The 26,526-nt window shown below is 42.7% G+C and overlaps 10 protein-coding genes across 10 annotated transcripts; 7 read left to right on the forward strand and 3 right to left on the reverse strand.

Moving 5' to 3' along the window:
• Positions 1–623: 623 nt before the first annotated feature.
• Positions 624–3,270, forward strand: EAE97_006173 (uncharacterized protein; the record flags this gene model as incomplete). Its single annotated transcript, XM_038876686.1, has 7 exons — positions 624–743; positions 853–1,098; positions 1,288–1,378; positions 1,452–2,375; positions 2,433–2,466; positions 2,543–2,711; positions 2,773–3,270. The coding sequence occupies 7 exons, from the start codon at positions 624–626 to the stop codon at positions 3,268–3,270; spliced, it is 2,082 nt and encodes a 693-aa protein (XP_038732393.1).
• A 2,271-nt stretch (positions 3,271–5,541) lies between these two features.
• On the forward strand, positions 5,542–6,302 carry EAE97_006174 (uncharacterized protein; the record flags this gene model as incomplete). Its single annotated transcript, XM_038876687.1, has 2 exons — positions 5,542–5,809; positions 5,872–6,302. The coding sequence occupies 2 exons, from the start codon at positions 5,542–5,544 to the stop codon at positions 6,300–6,302; spliced, it is 699 nt and encodes a 232-aa protein (XP_038732394.1).
• Positions 6,303–7,855: 1,553 nt separating this feature from the next.
• EAE97_006175 (uncharacterized protein) lies at positions 7,856–11,104 on the reverse strand. Its single transcript, XM_038876688.1, has 5 exons — positions 9,807–11,104; positions 9,244–9,738; positions 8,974–9,194; positions 8,762–8,925; positions 7,856–8,667 (listed from the first exon to the last, which is right to left on the reverse strand). Exons 1-5 carry the CDS (start codon positions 10,158–10,160, stop codon positions 8,054–8,056), a joined length of 1,848 nt encoding a protein of 615 aa, XP_038732395.1. The 5' UTR covers positions 10,161–11,104; the 3' UTR covers positions 7,856–8,053.
• A 720-nt stretch (positions 11,105–11,824) lies between these two features.
• EAE97_006176 (uncharacterized protein) lies at positions 11,825–13,643 on the forward strand. The gene is made up of 4 exons (XM_038876689.1): positions 11,825–12,249; positions 12,332–12,789; positions 12,836–13,034; positions 13,083–13,643. The coding sequence occupies exons 1-4, from the start codon at positions 12,094–12,096 to the stop codon at positions 13,473–13,475; spliced, it is 1,206 nt and encodes a 401-aa protein (XP_038732396.1). The 5' UTR covers positions 11,825–12,093; the 3' UTR covers positions 13,476–13,643.
• Positions 13,644–14,506: 863 nt separating this feature from the next.
• On the reverse strand, positions 14,507–15,928 carry EAE97_006177 (uncharacterized protein; the record flags this gene model as incomplete). Its single annotated transcript, XM_038876690.1, has 1 exon — positions 14,507–15,928. One exon carries the CDS (start codon positions 15,926–15,928, stop codon positions 14,507–14,509), a length of 1,422 nt encoding a protein of 473 aa, XP_038732397.1.
• Positions 15,929–16,172: 244 nt separating this feature from the next.
• On the forward strand, positions 16,173–17,701 carry EAE97_006178 (uncharacterized protein; the record flags this gene model as incomplete). Its single annotated transcript, XM_038876691.1, has 3 exons — positions 16,173–16,494; positions 16,587–17,437; positions 17,492–17,701. 3 exons carry the CDS (start codon positions 16,173–16,175, stop codon positions 17,699–17,701), a joined length of 1,383 nt encoding a protein of 460 aa, XP_038732398.1.
• A 653-nt stretch (positions 17,702–18,354) lies between these two features.
• Positions 18,355–19,498, forward strand: EAE97_006179 (uncharacterized protein; the record flags this gene model as incomplete). The annotated part of the gene is made up of 2 exons (XM_038876692.1): positions 18,355–18,837; positions 18,890–19,498. The coding sequence occupies 2 exons, from the start codon at positions 18,355–18,357 to the stop codon at positions 19,496–19,498; spliced, it is 1,092 nt and encodes a 363-aa protein (XP_038732399.1).
• A 438-nt stretch (positions 19,499–19,936) lies between these two features.
• EAE97_006180 (uncharacterized protein) lies at positions 19,937–20,465 on the reverse strand (the record flags this gene model as incomplete). Its single annotated transcript, XM_038876693.1, has 3 exons — positions 19,937–20,112; positions 20,162–20,347; positions 20,411–20,465. The coding sequence occupies 3 exons, from the start codon at positions 20,463–20,465 to the stop codon at positions 19,937–19,939; spliced, it is 417 nt and encodes a 138-aa protein (XP_038732400.1).
• Positions 20,466–22,630: 2,165 nt separating this feature from the next.
• Positions 22,631–24,483, forward strand: EAE97_006181 (uncharacterized protein; the record flags this gene model as incomplete). The annotated part of the gene is made up of 2 exons (XM_038876694.1): positions 22,631–22,685; positions 22,748–24,483. 2 exons carry the CDS (start codon positions 22,631–22,633, stop codon positions 24,481–24,483), a joined length of 1,791 nt encoding a protein of 596 aa, XP_038732401.1.
• Positions 24,484–24,735: 252 nt separating this feature from the next.
• On the forward strand, positions 24,736–25,917 carry EAE97_006182 (uncharacterized protein; the record flags this gene model as incomplete). Its single annotated transcript, XM_038876695.1, has 3 exons — positions 24,736–24,919; positions 25,026–25,731; positions 25,815–25,917. 3 exons carry the CDS (start codon positions 24,736–24,738, stop codon positions 25,915–25,917), a joined length of 993 nt encoding a protein of 330 aa, XP_038732402.1.
• Between the last annotated feature and the right edge of the window lie 609 nt (positions 25,918–26,526).

Below are 26,526 nucleotides of genomic sequence, written 5' to 3' on the forward strand. Positions count from 1 at the left end.
GTTGTGTTTTGCTTCTCATATCCTTCCACCTAACCAATCAGATTTTCCATTCACCTTATTTGCCTCGGGGAAAATGAAACAAGAAATGAGATTCTGTCAAAGGAACCGTAATTTGATAATTTCGTGTCCCACGTGACTATACAGCTGATGGATGACTAACTAGGGCGTAAAAAACAAGACCTTGCCTTTCAACTCCATGATTAGTCGAATGATCGAAGCTACTACACATAATCCCCAACCTTTTTCAACTCGGACAACTTCAACATCAACATCCTCGAACGTCCCTTAACTCATTTGATCTCCATCTACTTGAACTTGAGGTAAAGAAAAGTAATCAAAATTTCGTTACATTAGTAGCGACTCCTACCTTCTGCCACAACTCTCTCCAAAATATTATCAGAGTTCTTAAGAGCTCTAGACTTTACGTGACGGTCGCAGATCCGTAGTCGCGATAGATCCGTTCATCAAATTTTTCATCGTAGCCCATAATCTGGAATCGAGCTGGTGAAAATCAAATCATAGAGAGTAATCTAGATTTAATTGTCACCTCGTCGATAACAATTCGTCGCGTTGATTTGAAGAACTGAGTTCATATCTTCAGTGGTTGGGAAGTCATATTCATTATGTCTTCCGCAGTAGCAGAATTAGAAGCCGGCCTTCAAGCCATGGTACAATTAAAACCTCCTGGTGTATCAGGATCTCGAATTCAAGGCCTTACAAACCTCTGCACCCAAAATATCCAGGTATGCAATAATCCCCATATTCCGCTGCTTCCCTTGCCACCATGGCTGCATCTCTCTCCATCTCCATCTTTGCCTGCAAGCTCTAACTAACATCTCGTTCTCTTCGCAGCAAGAATCCGCTTTGGTTCAGAAATTATATGTTCACTTTAAAAAGACACCTGGCACACACAAGCTTGGCACCCTCTACGTCGTAGACTCTGTAACTCGAAAATGGACCGAACAAGCCAAACTTGCTCAACAAACCATAAATAGTTCTGCTCCGGATGGCACATATGCTGCTGGTGTACATAAAGTAAAGGAATTGCTCCCCGCTTTTATGAACGACATAATCCAATCTGCTCCCGATGATCAAAAGGTACGCCCAGTATATTCAAAATGCTCGAACTGAGTCGTTTCCAGCATAGCTACGTTCTATGTCTGCGTGAAAATTTGCTTCCAAGATATCATATATGTTCCTCAACCGAGATATCATTGTGCACCTTCTCTATATCCACCAATCCTCCATATGAATTCCTACTTACTTGACATTTGTTATTTTTTGTAGGACAAGATTAAAAAATTAGTTGATATTTGGGAGAAGGGACAAACCTTCCCTGCGCAAATGTTGAATGGTTTTAAAGACAAGTTGAATGCTGGTAAGATTATCACATATAATCCCGAGAGTACAATGTTGCCGTGTATCTAACCACAATGTTATCGGCCATGTAGAATCTACAACACCTCCAGGAAGCCCCCCCAAAGATCTTCACGGAGCCTTAGGTTTACAACCAACTTCAGCAACTTCGACCATGGCGCCCCCACAACAAGTTTCTGTGCCCCCTAATACATCTTCGATTTTAGCAGCTCTCGCAAATATGTCAAACACTGCCCGTCAAAATGCTACACCTACGCCAGTTGCTTCTACCCCACCTGTTAATCCATACAATGTATCACATGCGCAGCATAATCCCATTCAACCACCTCAAGCAGTAAACCAAAGCTTGCCATTTTCAGTTGCTCCTCAACCTGTAAATGCCCCAGCTACCTCGATGCCTGCTTATGGTCAAGGTCCAAGTAATGGAATGCCGAACTTTGCCAGTAATCCAAATCCTTTCCCAGGTGCAGCACCAATGAATCCTCCCGGTAATCTCGATCCAGCTACGCAACAACAGGTAGCTTTAATCAAGGCACTTGCAGCTACGGGTGTTCCAGCTGAACAGATTGCTGGTATCTTAGCAGCCATGGGTAATCAAGGAGCTGCAGCCGCTGCACCACCTCCATTTGCTCAAACTCAAAATGCTCATGCTCAAAATAATTGGGGTGTCAGAGATGATGCACGTGACCGAAATGGTTTCCAAGATTCTATGAGATCGCCACCTGGACGTTACCGTCGTCGTTCTAGATCCCCATCTCCTCAACGTGGCTGGGGTGGTCGTGATTCTCCAAATGCTCGTCGTCGTGATGATTTTGATAGGGAATCTCCAGCACGTATGAGAGGTTCCGACGATCGTGGTAGAGGTGGACGCGGCCGAGGCAATGATTACCGCCAACGTAGCCCCCAACGCCGTCGTAGCAATACTCCTCCCAGAACAAATACCAGTGGACCTAAATGGGTTGGACACGATGCTTCAATTGGTAAAGGAAATATCAAAGGTAAATTATCAATTTGTCTGCATCTGTGTTTGAAGGTTATTCTAACAAAACTTACAGTTCTCAGTCGCACTTTGTTTGTTGGTGGAGTTACGTAAGTCATGCCCTTGATCTTTATCATTCGAATTAACCCTTTTCGAAAGTTTATCGTTTATACTGACTTTCTATAGTTCTTCCGAGCATGAATTGAAAGGACTATTCAATCAATATGGTGACGTGCAAACTTGCATTGTTAACAAAGAAAAGCGCCACGCTTTCGTTAAGATGGTCAGTCGTGAGCATGCTGTTAAAGCTAAGGAGGCCATGGAAAAGAACAGAAGTCCCGATTCTTCATTGAGAGTATGTATATTACATATAAATACCACCCATACTCTAACGATTTGCTAACTCTTCATTCTAGACTCGTTGGGGTGTTGGCTTCGGACCACGTGATTGCAGCGATTATCAAACAGGTATCAGCATCATTCCGATCAGCAAACTCACGGATGCCGACCGAAAGTGGATGCTCAACGCAGAATTCGGTGGCAGTGGTGGTCAAGAAATTGAACCTGGTATGGTTGTCGAAGAGCCTGATATTGAAATCGGTCAAGGTGTTTCGTCCAAGGCAATTAGCCGTCGCATGCAAACCGACAACGGTGGAAAGAATGGTCCAAAATCTGGCGCTCGCGATTACGAGGAGGATGAGAGACCTCGTTATCGTCGTGATCGAGAAGACCGTCGAGATGACCATCGGGATGAAGGTCATAAATTCCCTGCCAATACTGTCCCACCAGTCATGCCCCCATTCCCATTAGGCTCATTCCCTTATCCTCTTCCAACACTTCCTAATGGAATGCCAATGTTTCCTCCAGGATTCACTTTCCCAGGCGCACCTCCACCACCTCCACCAGGAACATAGTTCATCTCAAATGATGAATATCATGGTGTTGGCCTCTCGCAAAACAATTCCTTTGGCAATTTATTGACACAATTCATATCACGCATTTCTGTGGCGTTTAGGCGTTCAAGATACCTCGATCATGGCTTTGGTTTGCCAACTCGAAAACAAAGACTCAGGGTCTTAAATTCATGAGCAAACAGGATCATTATAGTAATCAGCAAGTTGGGGCAGTAGGCTGTTTGGGTGACCGACACGGCACATATGTACACTTCTTGCGTTTATTGTTTTTCTTCTTCTTTCTCATTTATGTAGCTAGCTTGCTGCCTTTTTCTGGTGTGTACTTAATACAAACACCCAATTTAATGAATACTTTAATGTGCTATAGTGATTCAATGAAAGAGCTTGTGAAAATTCTATGCTAATAGGCCAGCCTTATGATGTCTGGTGGGTGGTGGGGACGGTGAAGCCCTTAATTTTTTAATTATCTGCATCAGGGTAGTATATAAGATGCGCCCAGGCTTCCGTTCACAACTCCTTAAGCAAAGAGAACGACAGAAGCCGATCGTGGGAAAAGGAACTCTCTCAATTTGCGCCATCCTCGAAAAAGACTGACATGACTCGACGCAGGCAGATAGTCTGCCTTGAGGTCGAAGAATTCGAGTGTTTGTTTCTGGTATTCTTGCCATTTGTTCGTTTTCACCGTCAAGGATTTTGTTATCGCTCTAAGAATAGTACGGTTGTAATAGTAATAATGAGTATTCGTCGTTGTCATTGTTATTTCATCACTACTTCCATCATACTCAAGCTCAATTTTCTTCGTTTGTTCTGTTTTTCTCTTGGTTTCGGTCTTGTGACTAGAAAGGTAGTCGGGTATTTGATAAGGTTTATTCATCCATCCTACTCATATTCATTTTCTTACGACCTTATAAACGTTCTTGGGAGAGAGAAAGAGAAGGGAGGAGGGATGGAGATTTTATATACTACATTTCGCAGGTGGAAGGAATGTAGGTAGTCTTTAAAACTGATACCTCTGAGTTGTTGGCGTGGGATGGAGGATTGTTTGTCAAGTTAATGGCTCTTATTAGTACATAGCTATCAGATTATCCCGGAGGAAGGTATATAAAGACTCCATATCCTGTTTGTTTTTATTCACATGTACTCCAAATAACAAATTAAATAAGGTGCATTGGCGACCAACCAATTTTTCAATTTTCATGAGCAACTTTCTGTCGAGTGGTTCCTCTACTAGGGAGGGGTATAGTTTGGTCTTAAGATTGGCAGTTTCTCAGATATATGATGTTTGTGTTGCTGTCGATATAGCGCAATGGTGAGAATATTTGATGACAGTCATTTTTGCATTTTTTGTTGTTGTCTCTGAGTGCATTATTATTGTCGTTGTACCTACAGTCTACACAAAAAACTCCTTCTTTCCAAGCTATAGAATCGGAGATCCCGAAAATCGTAACGGCATCAATACAAGTAGTAGGTATCATTCACATCATTCTCATGTAACATGATCGGTGAATCTCGTCTACCTTACTTCATGTCGAACTGCGATTTCGACTCCAAATTTCGAGAGCAGGAATTTTGGAGAATCCAACTACCTTTTATAGATTCAGCTGCAAGAAAGGAGTAGTTTTCACTGCATTCTAAACATGTGATCTCAACTCGCGCTAACCTAAAGAAAGCAGACCCACGTTCTGTCCATACCTAGTCTCATCCCAAGGTTCATGCTATGATGAAATAGTTCGTTGAAGAGGTATATAAACCTACCTACGCAGTTACCATCCTCTTTGATCATCAATCCGGCAAGCAATATGGATTAATTTCACTGCAGCTTGATTCTCATCACCGAAGAATTAACTCCCAACGAAAATAAAATTGCTGTCCTTTATGCAACTTACTCTGGTCTATATATTACTTGTTGCATTCTCTCTTGATTTCGAGGGTGCTCAAGTTCAACGGGACTTTCAAGTTTCCTCACCTTTCAATTTATGACAGCTAGGCAGTCGTTTCCCTTGTCGTTCTTCTTCTGTTTTGGGGCTCACGTCTTGACCCGTCAGAAGGAAGCCACGCCTTTGATCCCTTTTATAGTTGGTTCCCATGAATTAAATTGTGGGTTCTTCCTCTCACCTTCAAATCACTTATATCAGATGGTGCTCAAACGAACGTTTCGAATACAACATGAATATCATAGAAGAGATAGCGATTTGACACCAGATTCCCATCCAGATCAGCCAAAGAAAAAACATACGGGAGGTTAGGCCATTCATATACAAGCCAACTATAATGACGAAGATTGCCCGGAAAGATAAGCAAGACATGCTAGTTGCACGACAAGCACAGGCGGAAGAGTTGAGACTAAGAAGAAGGTCGGAATATTTGCAAATGTTGGCAACAACACAAGCTGAAATTGATGAGAAGAGGAAAGCAAGTAGGGATGGCAGTGCAGTTAGAGGAAAGGTATATTCGTGGTGGGAGAAGAGTCCCCAAGAAAGAGCGAGCATCACCAAAAGGCAAATGGAGACAAGAAAGGAAAGATTCGTAAAAACGGAAGGTTGCTGAGATTAAGCAGAGACAGGGTGAGAGATACCGCCAAGCGGTAGCTGCCAAAAACAGAAGAGGAGCGACAACGCCCGACCGACATGCAGAAAGCATGGTACGGAGGTCGAACAGAAGAAGAAAAAGCTGTTACCCGAAAACGTAAGGCTGACAGTGTAGCTTTGAAAACGGAAGACGAGCGGAGAGAGTCTGTTAAGAAAATGGTTGAGTCTAAGGCAACAGAATCAGATGCGGATAAGGTGGAACAACATCTTCGGACAAAGGCAACTTGGGCTTCGAAGTCAAAAGAGGATTTGGAAGCCAAGACAAAGAAGACTTCTGAAACTTTGAAGAAAATGAGCCCAGAAGACAGAAAAGCTTCGTTAGCGTTGACTGAAGTCAAGAAGGAAGCAACTGCGGCAGGGAGACAGTGGAGGAAGACTTTGGGCTTACCAGTGGTGACGCAATCAGAGATTAGGAGCCGATCGTGGGAGAAGAATTTGCTATAAACAGAAATAGTTGAAATGTATTCCTATCTTATTATTTTAAGATTGCTATTCATAATCGATTTCGTTCAAATACTCTCGATTGTGAATATCGCTTTTAAAAGAATTTACTTAGCTAGGTTCTCTTCCTATAAACTAACAAATGATAACTCAATACCTAAGATTGCCTCTATTTTATACCTCATATGTATCTACTGTAAGTAATAGAAACAAGTTCAATTTAAGACGAGGGAGATGATTTAGGCGGCGTAAAGATGTCATCGCTGCTGTTGATTCGAATTTGAGGGTATCGTCGTCATCGTCGATTCCATTAGAAGTTAGCTATAGATCTGGAGAAGAACGTAAAAGGAACCATAGAATTAGGGAAGGGAAGAGAGATAAAAATTGAGTAGATACCAAAGTGGATATTTGCTTGTGTATAATACATATGGGTTTCAATATTGGCATATTGGCATATTGGTATGTTATCGTTATCACTCTCTATTACCTCGTTTCTCTCTCTTTCTCTCTCTGAAATAGAATAAAGATAAAATTAGGAAAGCAGCAAATGAAAGGGAAAAGGGGAGAGGGGTAATCACTTTCCCGTGAAATATATAATGTAATTTTAGTAGAATTCGAATTCAGAGAATGGAAAGATGATTTAAGGAAGAGGAAGAGGAAGAGGAAGAGGAAGAGGAAGAGGATAGTACACTCTTAGTCCTCAATTCCAACTCGCGTATAGCTCTGAATATAGTAATTCCTAGCAAAAAGAGTACATATAGCATAGAAAGTTTTTACACAAGAGACCCATAGAACTTAAATATGAATAGTAATATACTTAATGGTCTTATTCTTTATTTCTCATAGATTCACAACCTCATTTCTCCCTGCAATCTCTAACAAGAGGCACGAATACGAATCTCATGGTTCAGGATGACAGGAGCTCAGCAATCTCTCCCATATGAAGCTCCTGTCGAAGCGCATTGCTAATATGATATTTGTGTCGAAATATACATAAAGTCTTTCGAATTCGGAGCGAGAGAAAAAAGAAAAAAGATGTTTATTGTTACCTAGGGATATTTTAACAATTGATGTTTCAAATCGATGGAAAATCTAGGATTTATGTATATCATGTCCTCTCATAAATTGACAGTTCTTCTAGGATAGCTTTCAAGAACCTACTTACTTATTACTCCTCACGATCCGAGGAATCTTTAAACTAGGTAGGTATATATGATTCATTCTTCTAACTATATATTACACCTATTTCCTTCTAGATTTTAAATTTCTTTTTCTATTTATCTAAAGCCTACCTATGTATATATATATATTAACCTATTTCTCTATTGCGAAAAATCCATTTCGTTTTGTGTCTTCAAAGCTCGAAGTTCAAAGTCTTATTTCTACGATTTGACAGTGAAAAACAAACGAGTACAAACAATAAAATCCCTTCCCTTCTTTCGAGATGGAACTTCGAAACTTGTTAGCTAGTGAACATCATGATTCTCAAACTGGGATGAATGTAAATAGATCAGTATCCACATGTTGTGTCTTGGTAGGTATGGAAAGGTTTGATGGTAGTTAAATAGAAAAACTAATCATTGGTATCAGCAGGGTATTATCATTTATCATATGTACATTTCCTCATCTCATGAACTCTATAGAATCGATTTTCAGCTCGAAAATCATCTCAGGGTCTTTATTTATTTCAGATTCTTCCCACTATATCTCCCCCGATTATTGCGAGCCAAACCATGTACTTCTACAAAATCACCTTACTTCTCCACCATAACGCTCTCCGGAACAAAAACGCCTTCACTGCTTTCACTTGCATCTCCCGCCAATCTCTTCTTCTCCGCCTCCTTATCCGCATCTCCCATCTCAGCAAGTCCATACCACGTAATAGTAGCTAAACCCAAAAGCGCAGCCAAGCAACTAAACACCATAGCCACAATTCCCTTTGCCGTGAAACCCGCAGGCAACGGTCCGGGCGCTACATTAGCACCTTTCAGATCCAAGTAATCTTCTGTATTACCAGCCGCATTACCTGTATATGGTACACCACGAGCTTGGCAAGCAGCGATATGATTCTCTGGGATTGTGAGAGATTTTTGGAGCTCGAGGGGCGCTTCGATCATGGTTGCGATGAGACCCTGATCGACGTGCCATTCGATGTGGCAGTGGAAGAGCCACACTCCCGGGTTGTCAGATTGGAAACGGAGAACGAGGTAGCCGGATGGACGAAGAACGACTGTGTCGCGACGCATGGGAACGGCCGGGAAGGATGTCTCCGTTGTGTTGGTAGAATCGAACGTGCCAGCATCTTCATCGGATCTCTGAATTACTTGAAAGTTATGACCGTGGAGATGGAAAGGATGTTTGCCGGAGTCTAGAGAGTGTTAGCGGAGTATTCGGAGATGATGTTCGCGACGACAGGATGGATACCACGTGGTCGGTTTTACCCATCGTGGGTTTGTACTTACCAAGGTTGTTTACGACTATTTCTATTGTTTGTTGGTAATTAAGAACAAAGGAGTGAGTGAACTCTCCATAGACAGCAGCATTTGCAGCATCATCTCCAGTGGACATAACCGAATATAGGGTGGGAACCTTGGGGGAAACATATGTAATATTGTTGAAGAATGCGCTGTCAAGAGTCAGAATTGCGATACAAGAATGATACAAAATCACCTACTATGGTTTGCCATTTCCAAGCACGTCCATGACTACATCGAGACTGATAACCTGATCAGGTTCTGGGAGTAGCGCCATGTGATCGTAAGGTACTAGATTAAAATCATCGAAATCGTTGTATTCGTCAATAAATGCGGCATCCGGAAGAGCTTTATTATCATCATAGACCAGCCATCCCGTGCCGTTCCAATTCAAATCATCAGGAATTACGTCAAAGAGGGACTAGAATGTTTCAGCAAAGACTCTCATTCTAATCAAACATTGTACTTACCGTATCCATGCTTGTGACAAAAGCAAAGTTCGCCGAAGTGTCATTCTTGGTGGTGAGTAAAAAGCTGTATCTCTGAGCTGCAGCGATATATATAGATTCTGCCTCTGCTTTCTCAGTATAGACGCCATCAACTTCAACAATGGTTATATTGTGGCCTTCGAACCAAATGTACTGGCCAGCAAAAGCACCAATGTTGACCATGCGAAACAGGTAGGTCTTCCCGGGCTGTACCGATAGAGTAAGATTCTGAGTATCATTAAGAAGAACGGCTTGAGGAACAGGCTCCGCTCCGGTTGGATTTGCAACTCCGATAAACTTAGGAATCCAGACTTGCATCTCTTCGTGGTACCAGTCTGAGACTGAGAGGACAAATTCCTCGTCAACGTCATCCGCATATGGAAAATCTGGATCCGTGACAATGAATGGTGCTCTAAGTCCATCTGGATATTGCCCTCTGTCGTGGGAATGATACCAGTAAGTACCTGGCTGGTTGACCTGAGATAAGTTTAGTGAGCGCTCACATTGTAACCTCATGTATTCTTCATATATCATGGCTAACTTACAGTAAAATTGTAAACAAACTGTGAACCAGAGGGAATTCCACATTGAGATACTTGTGCAGGTCCATCCATGTGAGTACTGCCATTCATGAAAAGACCGTGAAAATGAAGTGTTGTAGTTTGATTGCCAAGTTGATTGTCAACGTTAACAATTACTTGATCCCCAACATTTGCCCTCATAATAGGCAATGGCCATTGTCCATTGATGCCAATGGTTGGACGTTCATGAGCGCCATCGGGATTTGCTCGTACCCAAGTGATGTTGAAGTCATAAGTAACCGTCGCTGCTTCTGTGAGGAGTGAAAATACAAGAAGCAGCGCTGATAAGATGGGGAAGAAAGATAGAGAAATTGCCATGTTCAAATCAAGTAATGAGTAAAACTGTTGGTAAGATGAAGATCAAACTTTGGTCGAGATAATTTTCTCAAGACTTGAGATTATTTTGTAAGTGAATACTAGAGAGCTCCCAATATCAACCCAAAACAGAGATTGATAACTAGGTACCCAAGGTAGTAAGGGTAGGTAGCTGTTGACTGATGGATGGAGTGAAGTAAGAAAGTGGATACCCGAAAGGCCTGTTGAAGAGGGGAGCAAATTTGCAAGGGCTAGGTAGCTAATAAAAGCTAATGATTGATAAGATGATCTGATTAAATATCAAACGTTATTGTAATTGATGAGTGACACGAGCGTGAGTGGAGAATGTTCCGAATCAGGGAAGGCGTAGTAGAGAATCGAGCTAAGAAAAATCTAGGCTTTGTTTACCCAGTCGCGGTAAATATTCTTAATTGTAAGAAGCTTTTGACCCCCGGTGGTTGTTGTAGGTAAATAAATGACAGGAAAACTGTTGCGGTAAAGTTCTAACCGAATACGCGAAAGAGAGAAAAAACTGAAGTGATCGATATCAGAGCTGTATTTGGTGATATATGATCAGATATCCCGGAAGTCACTTATTAGGCCGAAATGTAACTCGATGAAGGGGAATGACACCAGCGTTAGGAACCAAACATTCGTTATAGGAAGAAGATGTGCTGGTGTACAGAATCAAGAGGCGTTCGATTTGAATCCCAAGCATGCAAGGTCAAAACTCAGAAGACAATCTGATTAAAGACGGGACGGGATGAAGGAAGTGTCAGTTGATAGGTACGATTTGATGGATCAACGATGTTCGCTTCAACACCTCAAACTCTCAGCATGGAACTTAGAAGTGGAGACCAATTCGGGTGATGCAGTGAAGAAAGAAGGTAAAGGAAAAGAATCACTGCAGGGAGAAATGCTTGGTGTTGGATGCAAAGTTGTGTCGACATTCACTAGGTATATTCAAACTCAAATTCAGCCAAATTGAATCCACGTCGAGTCCTTATCTATAAAATCTTTAATGATCTGATAAACATCGTCTCATTTCTTCCCATCGTACCAAAAATTCACTTTATAGACTCGGAAGTCATTGAATCCATCAGATTATCTAGCCTGTGCCGCTAAGTACCAAAATGGTTAGATCAACTAGGATACCAGCTATACCCCCACGGGCGTATAAGCGTTTAGTTCAAGCTTTCGGGTCGTACAGTATTACCTAACCGCAAAGCTTAAATGCCTCCTTGCGGAAATAACCCAGATCGTTCCGCAAAATGGAAAGACGATAGGAGATGGTTTGAATATGATACTTCTGTTGCCTCAGTCTTTCTATGGATACTACGATCGTCAATCAAAATATGACAACTTTCCATACATGAATTTATCCAAGTACATACATGTAGGGATCGATTTAAATCTCTCACAATGAACAGTCGTACCGCCCTCGTATATAATTGAAATCAGATCCAAGGGTAAGAATGACTTTTAACCTCGACCTCTTTCCATCAACCAATCAAGCTTCCCGGGTGTCATTCCAAATCTACAACCTGCCAATACCAGGCTAGCAAACTTTAAAGTTTCTGTATCCTACCAATAGACCCTGGATTTTTTCTCGGGGGTTCTTTTTCTAATAAGGATTAAAACAATTCACTAGCTACTAGCGAACTTCAAGTTGAAAGAATTTTACTTGATCGCTCAGACCCTCCCTAGTGTCTAACTGTTATCAGATCCTCGTTTCCTCTTATCAGATCCTTCCGCCCTTTCCCTCTCCATCTTTCGATCTTGATGGAAATACTGGATAAACGGCATCGTCCTTCCATGATTTGAGACTTTGATTCCTCTTCAAAAAGTTGGCTTTCCTCTCCTCTTGTTGCAGTGCGCAATTGTAACTTCACAATCTCTTAAAGAAACAGAAAATACAACAAGAATTATAGCGAAGATGACTGCTAGCGTTTTCTCGGTACCAGTATTCTTCGTCGTATTTCGAGAGTCTTTAGAGACGGTCGTCATCGTTTCCGTTCTTCTTGCATTCATCAAGCAGAGTTTGGGCAATTCTGATCAAGATGCGACATTGCGCAAGAAGCTGTTTCGACAGGTAAGATATCTGATTATCCCTCCGCTTGATCGTTCCATATTGGCCTGGAATATTGATTATGATTCTAACGAATAGCGTCTAGGTCATTTGGGGAGCTCTATCAGGACTTCTCCTATGCTTGATCATCGGCGGTGGTTTGATTGGGGCTTTCTATGGAATTGGTAAAGATGCCTGGTCCACTACCGAATACTATTGGGAAGGCTCATTTGCTATTGTCGCCTCTGTCATCATCACTCTGATGGGAGCTGCGCTACTCCGTGTGTCCAAAATGAAGGAAAAGTGGACGGTTAAGCTTCGTCAACATCTAGAGCCATCAGAAGATACAAGAAAACGAAGATGGTATGCTAGTTGGCTTGACTTCAAGAAATGGGGAGAGAGGCACTTCATGTTTGTTCTTCCCTTCATTACTGTTCTTAGAGAAGGACTTGAGGCCGTTGTCTTTGTGGCAGGTGTTTCTTTCTCTACGCCTGCAACAAGTATCCCACTCCCAGTCGTTATTGGACTGATTGCTGGATTAGCAGCAGGATATGTCATCTACAAGTAAGTCAAGCTCGTCAATCTTGCTGGTCAGACTAACACGGCACAGAGGTGGAGCAACATCGAAACTTCAATTCTTCTTGGTTATATCAACATGTCTCTTATATCTTGTGGCTGCCGGTCTTTTCTCAAGAGCAGTCTGGTTCTTCCAAGCACAGAGTTGGAATGATGCTACCGGAGGCGACGCAGCAGAGACTGGAGCAGGACCAGGTTCTTATGATATTAGGCAGAGTGTGTGGCATGTCAACGTAAGTCAAATCGACACCATCAATATACGCACCTACTAACACTTCTAGTTTGGCAACCCTGAATTAAATGGTGGTGGCGGATGGGGAATCTTCAATGCAATTCTTGGCTGGCAGAACTCCGCAACCTATGGCTCCGTCATCTCATACAACATCTATTGGCTTGTGGTCATTGTTGGATTCTTTCTAATGAGATATAAGGAGGTTAAGGGCCATCTTCCACTTGCACCAACACTGAGACCTTATTTTGCACCCATTACAGCTGTGAAGGGGCATATCGCAAACATGAAGGAAAGGGCCATCTACAAGGATGAAAAGGTCACATCGAGCGATGAGGTTCAGAAATATAGAAGAACCAGCAGTGAAGCTTCATCGGTGGCTAAGGATCCCGAGAAGGCTATAGATACAGTAAGAGAGGTACCAGTCCGCACTATTTCGGACTAGATGGCCTAGCTGGTTCGGGAACATATAAAAGCCATGTTGTGCATGAAATTTGGATCTGGTAGCACTAGCTAAGTTCTCGGATACAGACTTTTGCAATGATGAAGTTGAGAAATATTAATGAAATACTAAACCATTTTCAGAGATGATGGAGCATATAATTGAAAGCCTCCATGACATGCGTGTGTTCAAAACGTTGAGTTTCCCCAGAGATTGAGTGCTGCACAGTATATGAACATTAGCACTCATTGCCAAGTCTGGCCATTTGATATCTTCGCCGATGTCTTCGCTCTCAAGCTCCATACAAGTCAAACAAGTGCAAGCTCTCCCAACTGTCGAGGCCTCGCTACATCGTCAACATCCTCAGACACGAGCCTAACTCAAAAAGAGCCTGTTTGAACTGGACATGTAGAAAGTATTTCATTATTCCCACCGAAATAATATGGTGCACATGAGAATGTCCCGAACGCAAATTGTCATACAGATATACATATATCTCAAAATACCTATCCCGGAGAATTAATCCTACTATCGACTATCGAAAATTCACAGTACATTTGCCCAGATCGAGAGCTCGATATATGTACCCAATGATAATGGAAGCCAAAACGAAACTTGGATTTTAAGATTCATGAATTCTAAAGAGGCATTGCTGGATATGGCATGTATGCATGATCTTAAGCTTGAACAACTGACTAGAGGAAAAGATTGCGTATCGTTGTAAGATAAATCAGGTATGCAAAGAATCTGAGTATTGTGAAGTTGAGGGATGACAATCAAGGATTATCTAATTGGCCAAAACCATGCTTAGCGTGGTTTCGGTCCCGACTAATTATGGAATTGTTACTTTTAGATGTTGGTGTTCACTTATGCTGGGAGATGGGTACCTAGCAGGTACCTAATTATTAGTTTGATGTATTAATAATGTACATTGTAAGAACACTAGATGCGACAATTCTAATTTACTTGGGTATCTTGGAAAATATAAAATCATAAACTTGGTCGAAATGGCCTGAATCCATACCACATGGTCTTTAGTCTCCTCTGGACCCTACCATAGATTCCAGCTTGCCTGCCAAAACCCGATGCTTTTTGATAACCTCTGCCCATTCTTCATCATCATCCTCATCCTCATCAGGTTTCCCCTCGGCTAGTTCTTCCTGGTCGACTTTACTTCCCATGCCGGCAAGAACAAGGCTGAAATCACCCCCCAATCGTCCCAAACTACCGGCACAGTAAAGAACCTGAGTGAGCAAACTGTCTCTACCACTTTTGTCCCTGACATTAGGCAGATAAGTTTTCAGGGTTTCCTCCAACATTCCCACCAATTGAAGAGGAAAAGTAGTCAGGGCACTGGGTAATGGACCCAATAAATCGTTATCTTCTTTCCCTTGCGTATTGTTCTTAAGTCCCTCTATTGTGACTGGAGCTGTCGGTGGTGGAAATATAGAACGGAACATGGAAATAATTGCAAAACTCTGCTCCCGGAATATCTCAATGTAGCGTTTTAAATATTTTTCCGTCTGTTGCCCCGCATCGAATTTGTTCCCTCCTGCCTTTCCATTCGATGATATTAACCGCAATGATTCCTGATCAGCGAGATCTCGCAAAGGACTGAGTGCATTAAGCATAGCTGTAAGACTGGCAAGGCGACAAACAAGGAATAGAGAGCCTAACGCCCCTTCTCGTGTTTGTGAGGAGCTTGGTATGGATGTAGAAGGATCGAGTTCGGGGGCAACACGCCGTAGCCAAGAGATTGTACGCATAGCAGCTGCAAGTTTGAGAGAGGGTTGTCGCAAGGAGTATATGAGATTTGTGGCCATAGATTGCATCTTCTCCTCCGCTTGTGAGGATACACTCGTTATGAGGGGGGATGTAGGGTATAATGCGTGTAGTCGTCTGATATGTGCATTTAGATCTAATGCAGAAGCATAATTTAATGTGTTGTTTTCTCTACCAGTCGTACTGCTAGAAATTGTGTTCGAAGAAGATATCGCGGTAGAGAGTAAGGTAGGTAAATCGAGAACGTCCGCGAGCCTATCTACGTTTCGTGATAGTAAAAGGGCTTTGCGACGTCGATCGAGGACATCATTTTCAATTCGATTGTTATAGTTTTCACTGAAATGAATAGCTGCATCGTCCAGCTTGGGAAGGGCATCTCGTAAGTCTGCGGTGGCTTTTGCAAGGGTAGGGAGAGTAGTAGTGAGTGTCGATAAATGGTCGGAAGATGCGATGACTGATTTATGAGAGCGCTTGGACAGAGCTTGTAGAGATAGAAGAAGAGAGTGGGATGTTTGGGAAAGCGATTGAGGTTCGGAAGTATTTAGTGAAGAGAGGGGAAGGGTAGAGAGTCGATTCAAATAGGTGGCAGTTGTGGGATCAGTCGACGGTGGTGCTGGTCGTGGCGACGATTTATCGAAATATGGAATGAGAAGCTCATATAACGGATCTGCCATTTTGACACCAAAAGCGACACTGGCTGAGGTTATTTTGTAATTCTGTTTCGTGGTTGAAGTAAAATAACATAAAATATTAGAGCAATGATTAATGCTCACCCCGAGAGCTCCAAAAGTACGCTACTGCACTCCGAGACCTGGCGGGATCTGCACATTTCCCCACATCACTTTCTTTAAATCTGCGGATTGCCAATATCAAGGTTGGTGGAGAGGAGTAAATTATCACTTCGCAAATATATTCAAAATGTCAGAAACCCTCATGTCGAATGTTGAGCAACCGAGGAAGCTACAGGATAATGAAATCTCAAGCTTCAAGAATGTTCATATTCCGGGAGATCCTTCAGACTCATGTCATGATATCAACTGTTTGACGGGCTCTATTCGTTCAATCACACGTGCAGACAACTCTACATCAGACTCCGCGAAGCAAAAGGACTATCGCCTTATAGTTCCTGGCTTGTGTCACCCTCACATCCATCTTGATAAATGCTTCTTGTTATCACATCCAAAATATGCGGATCTGGAAATCAACGACGGTGATTTTTCCGAGGCAATGAAATTAACTAGTTTGTCTCTCTCTGAATGTTTCGTCAATCACCAAGTTGATATTGCCATCATAAACAAATTCTTAACTTGTTCTGAATTCTATATGTGTTAGGTGAAGCCAAGTCACGTTTCGAACATGATGACCTTGTGGAAAGGGGGAGGGCTTTGGTTGAGGAGAGCATTCGATTCGGTGTCACTCATATGCGAGCTTTTGTTGAAGTAGACTTTGGTGTTGGGATGAAATGCTTGGATGCTGGATTGGCATTGAAAAAGGAATTTCATGGCAAGTGTCATATTCAGATATGCGTATTTGCTCAGGACCCAATCTTCAGTTACGAACATGGACCTCGATCAATGTCAGATTTGCTCGAGGAAGCAATCAAACGACCCGGGGTCGAGGTGCTTGGAAGTACCCCATACGTCGAGAAAAGTTTTGCCCTCCAAGAGAAAAACATACAATGGGCTGTTGAAATGGCGAAATCACACACCTTACATTTGGATTTTCACCTCGACTACAACCTAGATTTGAACCAAAAGCCTGCCATTCATGTGGCAATTGAACAACTCCGTAAGGTCCAGTGGCTCACCGACAGAAATATCGCAGGCTCGAAATTTCGAACTGTTGTGCTTGGTCATTGCACCCGACTCACACTTTTTGATGATGATGCCTGGCGGAATCTTCGCCTTGAAATTGGCGATTTACCTATCGCGTTTGTCGGATTACCTACATCGGATTTATTCATGATGGGTCGGCCTGCAAAGGGCGTCGGTGGGAGTAGCAGAGCAAGGGGGACACTCCAAGTGGTTGAGATGATAAGGAAATACGATCTCAATGCAGTCATAGGAATTAATAACGTCGGCAATGCCTTCACCCCCTACGGTAGTTGTGACCCTATGAGTCTCACAAGTCTGGGTATGGGTGTTTATCAAACAGGCACGAAGGCAGATGCTGAGATCTTATTGGTATTGGTGCCTCGATCGACAGCAATTCAGAATACCACTAATCAGGATGTGTAGGAATGCGTTTCTACAAGAGCAAGAGCAGCAATAGGTCTTGATATCACGCGCAGTCTTAAGTTGGAGGTTGGAACTCCTGCGAGTTTTGTTATTTTCGGTAAGAACGGAGCCCGAGATTTCAGAGCAAGAAAGTCAATACAGGAGTTGGTGTATGATGCTGGCGTTGAACGAACGATAATTTTTGAAGGAAAGGAGGTCAGTTCTACATGATACTACGGATCATTCATCTCGTTATCATATCATGTGTATATCGATTCCACGTGGCAGTCTAATCATTCATTTCATTCACGTGTACAACCGTGCAAGACATTTGTTGCTGAAGTCAATTGATCCATTCATGATAGGATCTTGAGAGAAATTAGAAACATGGTAAAATACAAAGCAATGATTCATCAAGTGCAAAATTATTATTAGTCAATCACAACTGAACCTGACCGTAATGTGATAAACCGTAATATAAACATCAAAGAAGAGTTCTGCAGTATTCTCGAGTAAGTTCAATATAGATACCCCATACAAAGATTATACACATCACCCCTGTTCCACTTATCTGTCTCGGTTAAAGATACTAAGATTTAACTTTAAAGTGTAATTGGTTAATTCTCCCGGATCTTACAGAGTACACCTTCAATTTGTTGGGACAGGAAAGTGGAACCTTATTATTATTCGACACCCTCGGTCGGTCGTTACAGACCTGCCTACTTCATCGTACATACATAGATACATAAATATCTCGATTTCCGCATTACAACGAGGAGAGTTAGATTCGCTCCTAAAACACACTCGTTGTGTGTTACGACAAGAAGATTGTTATCTTCTCGTCCCTTTTAGATTTACCCCAATTTTCGACATATCATTTTCCGATGCATGATCCATTCCCTATCCCACCATGGCAATGGCTTAGCCAGTCCGTTCAGCCTTTCGCCGACTACTTCCACCTAACTACACTACCTCTCCACATTCACGAAGTTGTCGGATCATTTTTAACATATACTTTTATAAACAAAGTCATCGCACCCCAAGTTTCCATGCTCTTGTTCCCCGAGAAGTACTCCAAATTTTCGGCAGAACGAAAGCTCAACTGGGATGTACATGTGGTCTCACTATGCCAGAGTTCTCTTATCAATGTCCTGGCCCTATGGGTCATGTTTGCGGATGAGGAGCGCAGCAACATGACAGCACAGGAACGTGTTCATGGATATACAGGTGCAGCTGGCATGATCCAGGGCCTGGCAACTGGCTACTTCCTCTGGGATTTGATGATTACCCTCCAGAATCTTAGAGTTTTTGGAATAGGAATGCTGGCACATGCGACGAGTGCTTTATTGGTTTTCTCGTTTGGCTTTGTCAGTCTATGCCTTCCCCGCGAAATAAACATTGCTAATAGATTCCTCACAGAGACCATTTGTTAACTTTTATGGTTGCACATTTATTCTTTATGAACTCTCCTCGCCTTTTCTCAATTTCCATTGGTTCTTCGACAAACTCGATATGACCGGATCTAAGCCCCAACTCTACAATGGAATTGCCCTCCTCTTTACCTTTTTCTGCTGCCGACTTGTGTGGGGAACATATCAGTCAGTTCGTGTTTACCAAGATGTATGGAGATCTATGCATAACCAGCCTGCATTCTCTGCTTCTATCAATATTGATGCACTCACAAATGGAACTGCCTCTGCAGTTGATGCTGCAGCAGGTCACAGTGCGGCTCCACTTAAAAATGACATCATGCGCTTCGCCGACGACGAATTTATTCCTCTTTGGTTAGGGCTCACATATTTGGGAAGCAATCTTGTGCTCAATACTTTGAACTTTTACTGGTTCGGAAAAATGATCGAGGCCGTTAGAAAGAGATTCCAGCCCGCCAAAGAAGGCAGGCAGAAGGACAAGGCTATTGCCATGAAGAGCACCGGTGCCAATGGCAAAGTCAAGATCAGCGTTGAAGAGAGCGAGGTTCGTAGACGAAAAGGGTTGGACGAAGACGAACCAATCGCCGCAGTCTCGTAGTTTTGTTTGTGTATATGTCAGAGTGTAGAGAATTGCATGGTTTTGAACAACTGGTGATTGGCGTTTGTGATGGATGCCACTCGTTTGGGTGCGTCGAGAGTTCATGGCACTTTACTTCCTCCTTCTGTGTTCGAGAGTCTTCAAGCTTCTTTCAAATTAGAATTATCCTATACACAAAAACATTTTTCCACCTATGATTTATATTGCATTCACATTACTTTGATTGTGATTAGGTTGGTCATTTTTCATACTTCAATTTTAATGAGCAGCCAACTTTTCGAGGAATAGGCTGGAACTCCAGTGTAATAAAATTATGGTATAAACAAACTCCTTATTTACCACAAATAGAATTTGTCCCATATGTCCCTAACCCAAAGCAGCCCAGAAAAGAGTTTAACCCGAAAAGAAACACCTCAAAATCATCTACTCGTCAGAAACTTAGTTATAAGCACCGGCCTGGGGACCGGCAACCATTCCAGGTTGAGGTTGATACCCATTTGCACCGGCATTCTTCTCGAGGAGAATGTAGTCCAGTTCCTTGCTCGTTTGCATCAATTCACAGCAGGCACAACAGCAGGACCCCATGCAGCCGGTACAGGCGTTTCCTTCGAGACCTTGGGGTTGTGTTAGCTTTGATTTCTTGATTGAAAAGAGTTAACTAACCATGTTGTTTCTGCATCTTTTGACGATCAAGCATTTGCAATACGAATGAGAATCCTCCGATGGCCGCAAGACCGTACCAACCGCAGCACCAGCCATTACATGTCGAATAATCATCATCATTTCCGTGTTCAATACGATGGTGGTTACGACCGGAGACGAAGCAGGGACAGCAGCATGCTTTGAGGCCTGGAATGGGTTGTTAGTATGTTGATTTGGAATGGTACTTGGAATTGAGATTGGGAAACGTACAGAGATCGAATGGGGAGCAGCAAGCCCAGAAAGAGTTCTTGTATTCCGTAAGCATGGTGATATCGAGAGAGTTGAGACGTGGAGGTTATATTAAAAGTTGTGCGTAAAGTTATAGAAGAGATATCAACGAGCGATTGATAAAGGAAGAGAAGTTATGCACTACGAAGAGACTGTCTTGGGGGATCAAAAAAAAACCGAATATAGAGGATCACAAGTTGTATTTGAAGTCATCTACACACCCCCATACAAGCATTACATGAAGGATTCACTTCCATACACAACATGGCTGATGCACTGGGCTTCACAATTAGAGCAAAAGAATATCACCACCAGATTAGTAAATGCATCTCATACAAGGGCAAAGTTATAAAAAGAATATAACAGTTGGAAAAGTGTAGTAAGGCTGAAAAGCAATGCCTCGTTCTCATTTCAGGGAGAGCGGGGGCTGGGATTGGTGCATAAGGCGAAGGAGCGAAGGATTGGGGGTCCAATCAATTATTGGGGTTGCTTTGAATCTTATGGGCCCCTGATTATTGTACTCGGCTTTCTGCTTGAAGGATGGACTAGAAAAGAAATTTTTGTGAGACTTATGATAAGTTTTTGTTATTGTCGTACTTCAAATACCACATTGTGTTGTCTGCACTTCACAACAGATAGCTTTGATTAGATGGTTGGCAGGGAGAGACGATGGCACGGCGTGTTACTCGCCAATTTATGCTCACTGCTCACTGCCACGGGAATTGATAAAGGTATACAATAGAGATTCATTGGCATGAAATGCGGAGAGTGATAGATATCTGCAAATTTGGAGACCTCAGCCTCATATCAAACCTAAGAATAACTACCTGGGTGCTACTACGAGGAGGTAGGATAGGGATTAGTTGGTAAGCGAGGTAAGCTTACTATTTGACATTGTAGGAAGACCAAAGTAATCACTTCACACAGGTGTAAGATTGAATGACATTCAAGCTGTTTCGAATGTGGCTTATTATTGTTCCTGTCAGGATTATCTTTTCGGTTTACGGCTAGAAGGGTTGATGGGTTTAGATTCGAGGAGGTGAGAGGAAGGTAGGTACAGTACTAAAAGTGAGTACAAATGCCGAATTATAAATCGTATTTTGAATTGGTAAGCTATAAAGATATACTGTTTCTTGGTGTTCTTCAAATTATTTTTTGACTTTAACACCTTGAGCATGAAGTACAGTACATACTAGTAGTGTCCATAGGCGAAAAGTCTGACGGAGCTCAAGTACCATCAAACCACCTTCATAGAGTGTTTAGACAATCCGCTGAGACTTATTCATTCAAGCCTTTCAATCACGAGTTGTGTAGTCGTGGTCTCGCACCACAATCATAGTTCATAGTCTACATGGTAGTAATGGCTAGTGTGACATGGACGGCTTCATGTGCTGTTGCCAAAAGGAAGAATTGTCTCAATGGCTATGAAATGGAGCGTGTGTCATGATCAAGGAGGATAACATTGTGTAAGAGGTCCGCTAAAGTCTACATTATCAGATTGGCCAACCTACCGTCGTGTATTGCGGTAGGTAAGGCAGGGGATCCGAATCGATTATGCCCGTCATCAAATAATATTTAGTAACAACACTATGTGTATGGTCGACAACTCAATGAGGTCGGTCCGTCACATCAATGGGACGATCGCTGCGTTTAGCAAGATATTCGTTTCGAGATCATCGTAGGATTTTTAATATCAGATATTACCTGGGTATCGTACGTATGAAAATGTGAGTGGCCTGAAATGATGATGCAGTTTGAACCATAAGGCAAGGCAAGGCTACTTATCCGCACCCCTGTCTAGTACCGGAAATTGTGGGGAAAACTTTATGTTCATCCATCGCCAACTTGAGCATATGAACATCCATGGATTGCGATGTTGAATTTGCTAGACAAAATCTTGACAAAAGAACAATTCCTCCAAACATGATCTGAGTACTTCAATAAGATATTCTAATATATTATATCAATTTCCTCGCGGGCCCCGTTTCTGAGTTACTCATTGAAAAACATCGAATAATCGATTTGGGGAAATTAGGTGCTATTGTTGGATTGTGCCTAAATATGTCCATATTGCCGACCTCGGCTGCCCCTCTCAACTCTTCATAAGACATCGTTGATCTCGTTCGATGGTATAGAGTTTCAAAATATCAATCAATTGTGCTTGAGTTTTCTCTTAGGTTTCGAAGAGCTTGACGGTAGATCATGGGAAGAATAAAGCCAATGGCTCGGGGCCCATGGTCCTTGGCAGATTCGTATGGTATGTTTGTTGATTGCTGTTCTATGCGATTCCCAACCACCGCATCTAACACGCATCTACAGACTTCATATCCACCTTCCTCCATGGATCCATAGCCCGCAGATGTCCTTCGACCGCGAGCCCCAATACCGTAACACAAGTTGGTAGACTGGCATTCAGCACGTCACACTCATCTCCCAGGCATCGTATCAGATCTCGCAGATCAGACAAACAAACAGGCCTGCATCAGGATGGACAGAATAGATGGTTCCACGACTACTTCACAACGCATCTTCCCTCTTCATCTCTCCATCCTGATTCTCGGTCGAGCGGCCCTCATCACAAATTGCCAAGATCGGCCTCAACACCACATACGCCCGGCTCAGGACCTTCTCCAGCTGCCGCTCCTCCAACCATTGGAACATCTAGAGAACTTACGGTTGTGCGAATACCTTTACGAAGCGCAAAGCATCATTTCGGAGTTTCTGTTTCCCGTGGTACGAGACCTTACAATGAAGATACATACCAGGCAGGAACGATAGAGATCCCAGCATTTGCAAAGCGGGCTCCTATAAGCCTAAATCGGTCGAATTCAAAAAGCATCACAAGTGGTGGTACATCGGCAGATGGTGCGAGTGGAGATCCACAAGTTTTCTATTTTGGCGTGTTTGATGGGCATGGGGGAAATGAGTGCAGCGATTTTTTGAGGGAGGAGCTACACAAATACATCGAGTCGACAGCAGAAATATTTAAGCTTCCTTCAAGTTTGGACAAGAAGGCGAAAATTCCCAGTTCGGGCACGTCTGTAGCAAGCAAAGAAGGGCAGGACGATGGATCAGGAACACCGATCTCTCAGCAAATTTCTAATAAAATTAAAGCAATTGAGTTGGAAAAGTCACTTGTTTCAGATTGGAAAATAACAGTCGGTGGATATTTCCGCCGTTTCAAACCGGAATACTTTGATCTTCTTGATTCTATGGAAGGAGAGCCAATAAGGAAACCTGTTTCGATCGAAGCAGCCTTAATGTATGCTTTTTTGAAAGCAGATTTAGATTTTATATCAGCACAAGCCCGGAAACCTAGTCCGGATGATAATAACACCGACTCGCCTTTGAATGCGGATGAAATTCTAGGGGAGCCTGCGCGTTATTCCTCTCCACATCGTATTGGAGGGCCTACGCGTTTTGTTGGCGGCTCGACTGCTTCAGTTGCTATGATATCTACTCCAACTCCGACTCCTTTCTGGCATCCATCTTCTCCATCGACACTGATGGTCGCCCACGTTGGCGATACTCGTATAATACTTTGTGAGACTTTGACCGGGTTGGCCAAACCGGTGACTACCAATCATCATCCAAGTTCACCAGTTGAAGGAGGAAGACTAAGAAGATATGCTGCGACCTTTGTCACAGACTCTTTTGGTGAAGAGCGCATGTCTGGATTGGCTAATACAAGAGCGTTCGGTGATATGCGTTCCAAGCGCATAGGCGTTTCTGCCGAGCCGGAAATTAGACGTGTAGAGATATCTCCAGCTGAATACAGCTTTTTGGTCTTGGTTTCAGACGGTGTTAGCGGTACATTGAGCGACCAAGAAATCGTGGATGTTGTGAAGGAGGCAAAAACACCAGAACAAGGGGCGAGAGATATTGTTAGCTTTTCCACGGAAGTGAGTAGGGAAGGAGATAATGCAACATGCTTGGTTGTTAGGCTTGGGGGCTGGGAGAGAAGAATTGAAGGCGGAATGGGAAGTATGGGGACTAAGGAGGTTAGGGATTATAAGAAAGGTGACGCGATGGATCCTAGGAGAGCTAGGACTTAGGGTTAATAGTACATATGAACATATAGACTGTATACCGGAGTTTAATTGTATATATTTAACATGTGCCTGTCGCAAGTTACTTGCGGTCGCCTTTGAGTTCCTCTCAACAAACTTTGGATGTGAAAGATTGGCGAGCCCTGTACCAAATCCGGAACCTTAAATTAGACGGACCCCTTACGTCATATTCACATGACATGATTTCAATATTAGTTCTGAACTTCGGAAATCAAAGCATGTCAACAACATACAATCATGTCTTCAGAAGTCGACCCAGCCATCTTAAAAGCTCTCTCTCTCGATCCTTCTTCGGCAACGATATCCAAGCATGGCGGCGGTGGATTCGCCAAAACATTCAAGATAAGTGGTACCATTGATGGAGTGCAAAAGTTATTCTTTGTGAAGACTGGGGGGAAGGATAGTGAAGAGATGTTTACGGGTATGTATGCAAGTTCACTACTTTTTTTCCTGGTTTCTAGACCAAATTTTAAAGCTTCTTAATGGTTCGATGTACATCTCAATCACGTGCTCACAGTTCATCTAAGGAGAACACGCCTCCCTCAACTCAATCCACTCTATTGTTCCAAGCCTCTGTCCACGGTCCTATGCCCATGGGCCCCTAGAGTCCGGTGGAGGATTCTTCCTCGCGACAGATTTCTTGGATTTGAACCCACGAAGTGCAAAATCTACGCCTGGTTCGGGTGAATCTCTAGCGAGAAAATTGGCAAAGTTGCATAGTGTATCTGCACAGATTCCAGAAGGATATCAGGAGCCGCAATTTGGATTTCCGGTTACGACTTGTTGTGGGGAAACGAAACAGGATAATAGTTTTAAGGAGAGTTGGGCGGAGTTTTATGGGGACAATAGGTTGATGGGAATTCTTAGGGAGGCGGAGAGAAATAATGGGAAGGATGGTGAGTTGAGAAGATTGGTAGAAGAGGTTGTGGAAAGTGTTGTGCCGAGATTGCTAGGGGATGATCATTTGAGAGGGAGTGATGGACAGAAGATCAAACCGGTGGTTGTGCATGGAGATTTGTGGAGTGGAAATCACGGGACTGGACGGATTGGGGAGAGAGGAGTGGAGGATGTGGTCTATGATTCGAGTGCTAGTTGGAGTCATGCAGAGTTTGAGGCGGGAATTATGAGGATGTTTGGAGGGTTTGGGAGTGCCTTTTGGAAGGAATATCACGAGGTCAGGCCGATGGATGAACCGCGAGAGGAGTGGGAGGACAGGTGTGCGTTGTATGAATTGTGAGTGTAGTGAATTTTTGTTTTGTGATTTGTAACCTGTGGGTTGGGATGAAATAGATCAAAGTTGCTGATTTGTGATCTAGGTATCATCATTTGAATCATTATGCGATGTTTGGAGGTGGGTATAAGGGCGGTGCTATGAAAATTATGAGGAGACTTTTGCAGAAGTATGGAGAGGAAACTTGATACAGGAATCAGCACTCACTAAGTAGTAATATTTTGTTATAACGACGTAACAACATTTCATTGACAATCTGAAGACTTTCAAAAAATATTTGACACCTTGAAAGAAACATGGAAAGAAAGTTCACCATAAACCATGTAGCTGCATAGTAGCTGTAACTCTTCAGGGGAGAACGCGAGTGTGGAAAAGTTTTTGATCTAAGCAAGATCTATTGATGATATCACTTTATTTAAAGCATGAAGTGATGGACACTAAGCGTGGGTTGTTGAGCTAACAGTATTGAAGATCAGGCGATACTGAATCCTGCCTAGGTGAGTCAAGTTCAAACTTAGCACTTAGCATTCAATCAAAACTGGCTGATTCTATTTCCTTTTCTCTAAATACACATAAATATGCATCAAACATATCGTAACCTCTCAGAAGTTGTAGTGAACCCCGCGCAGCTAAACAAAATCTTGCTCACTTCTGCTACTACTGTCTCCAAGCAACTTTAAGATTTCTTATTCTTCTCAATGATGCCTGCATCGAATTACGTCTAGACTCTGTTCAAGAATAAATGCTCTACAAGTGGTAGCAGGGATTCAAGGAAATCGTGTTTGTATAATGTTTTT

Source organism: Botrytis byssoidea (genome assembly GCF_014898295.1).
Source record: "Botrytis byssoidea strain MUCL 94 chromosome Unknown BBYS_011, whole genome shotgun sequence".
Lineage (NCBI taxonomy): Eukaryota > Fungi > Ascomycota > Leotiomycetes > Helotiales > Sclerotiniaceae > Botrytis > Botrytis byssoidea.

Excerpts from the sequence above, each read along its gene's own strand:
- EAE97_006176 (XM_038876689.1), top strand. The coding sequence starts at position 12,094 with ATGACTGCTAGCGTTTTCTCGGTACCAGTATTCTTCGTCGTATTTCGA. Across the intron at positions 12,250-12,331 it reads GCAAGAAGCTGTTTCGACAG|GTCATTTGGGGAGCTCTATC; the intron begins GTAAGATATCTG and ends AATAGCGTCTAG. Across the intron at positions 12,790-12,835 it reads GCAGGATATGTCATCTACAA|AGGTGGAGCAACATCGAAAC; the intron begins GTAAGTCAAGCT and ends AACACGGCACAG.
- EAE97_006175 (XM_038876688.1), bottom strand. The coding sequence starts at position 10,160 with ATGGCAATTTCTCTATCTTTCTTCCCCATCTTATCAGCGCTGCTTCTT. Across the intron at positions 8,926-8,973 it reads CTTGGAAATGGCAAACCATA|CGCATTCTTCAACAATATTA; the intron begins GTAGGTGATTTT and ends GACTCTTGACAG. Across the intron at positions 8,668-8,761 it reads AATAGTCGTAAACAACCTTG|ACTCCGGCAAACATCCTTTC; the intron begins GTAAGTACAAAC and ends AACACTCTCTAG.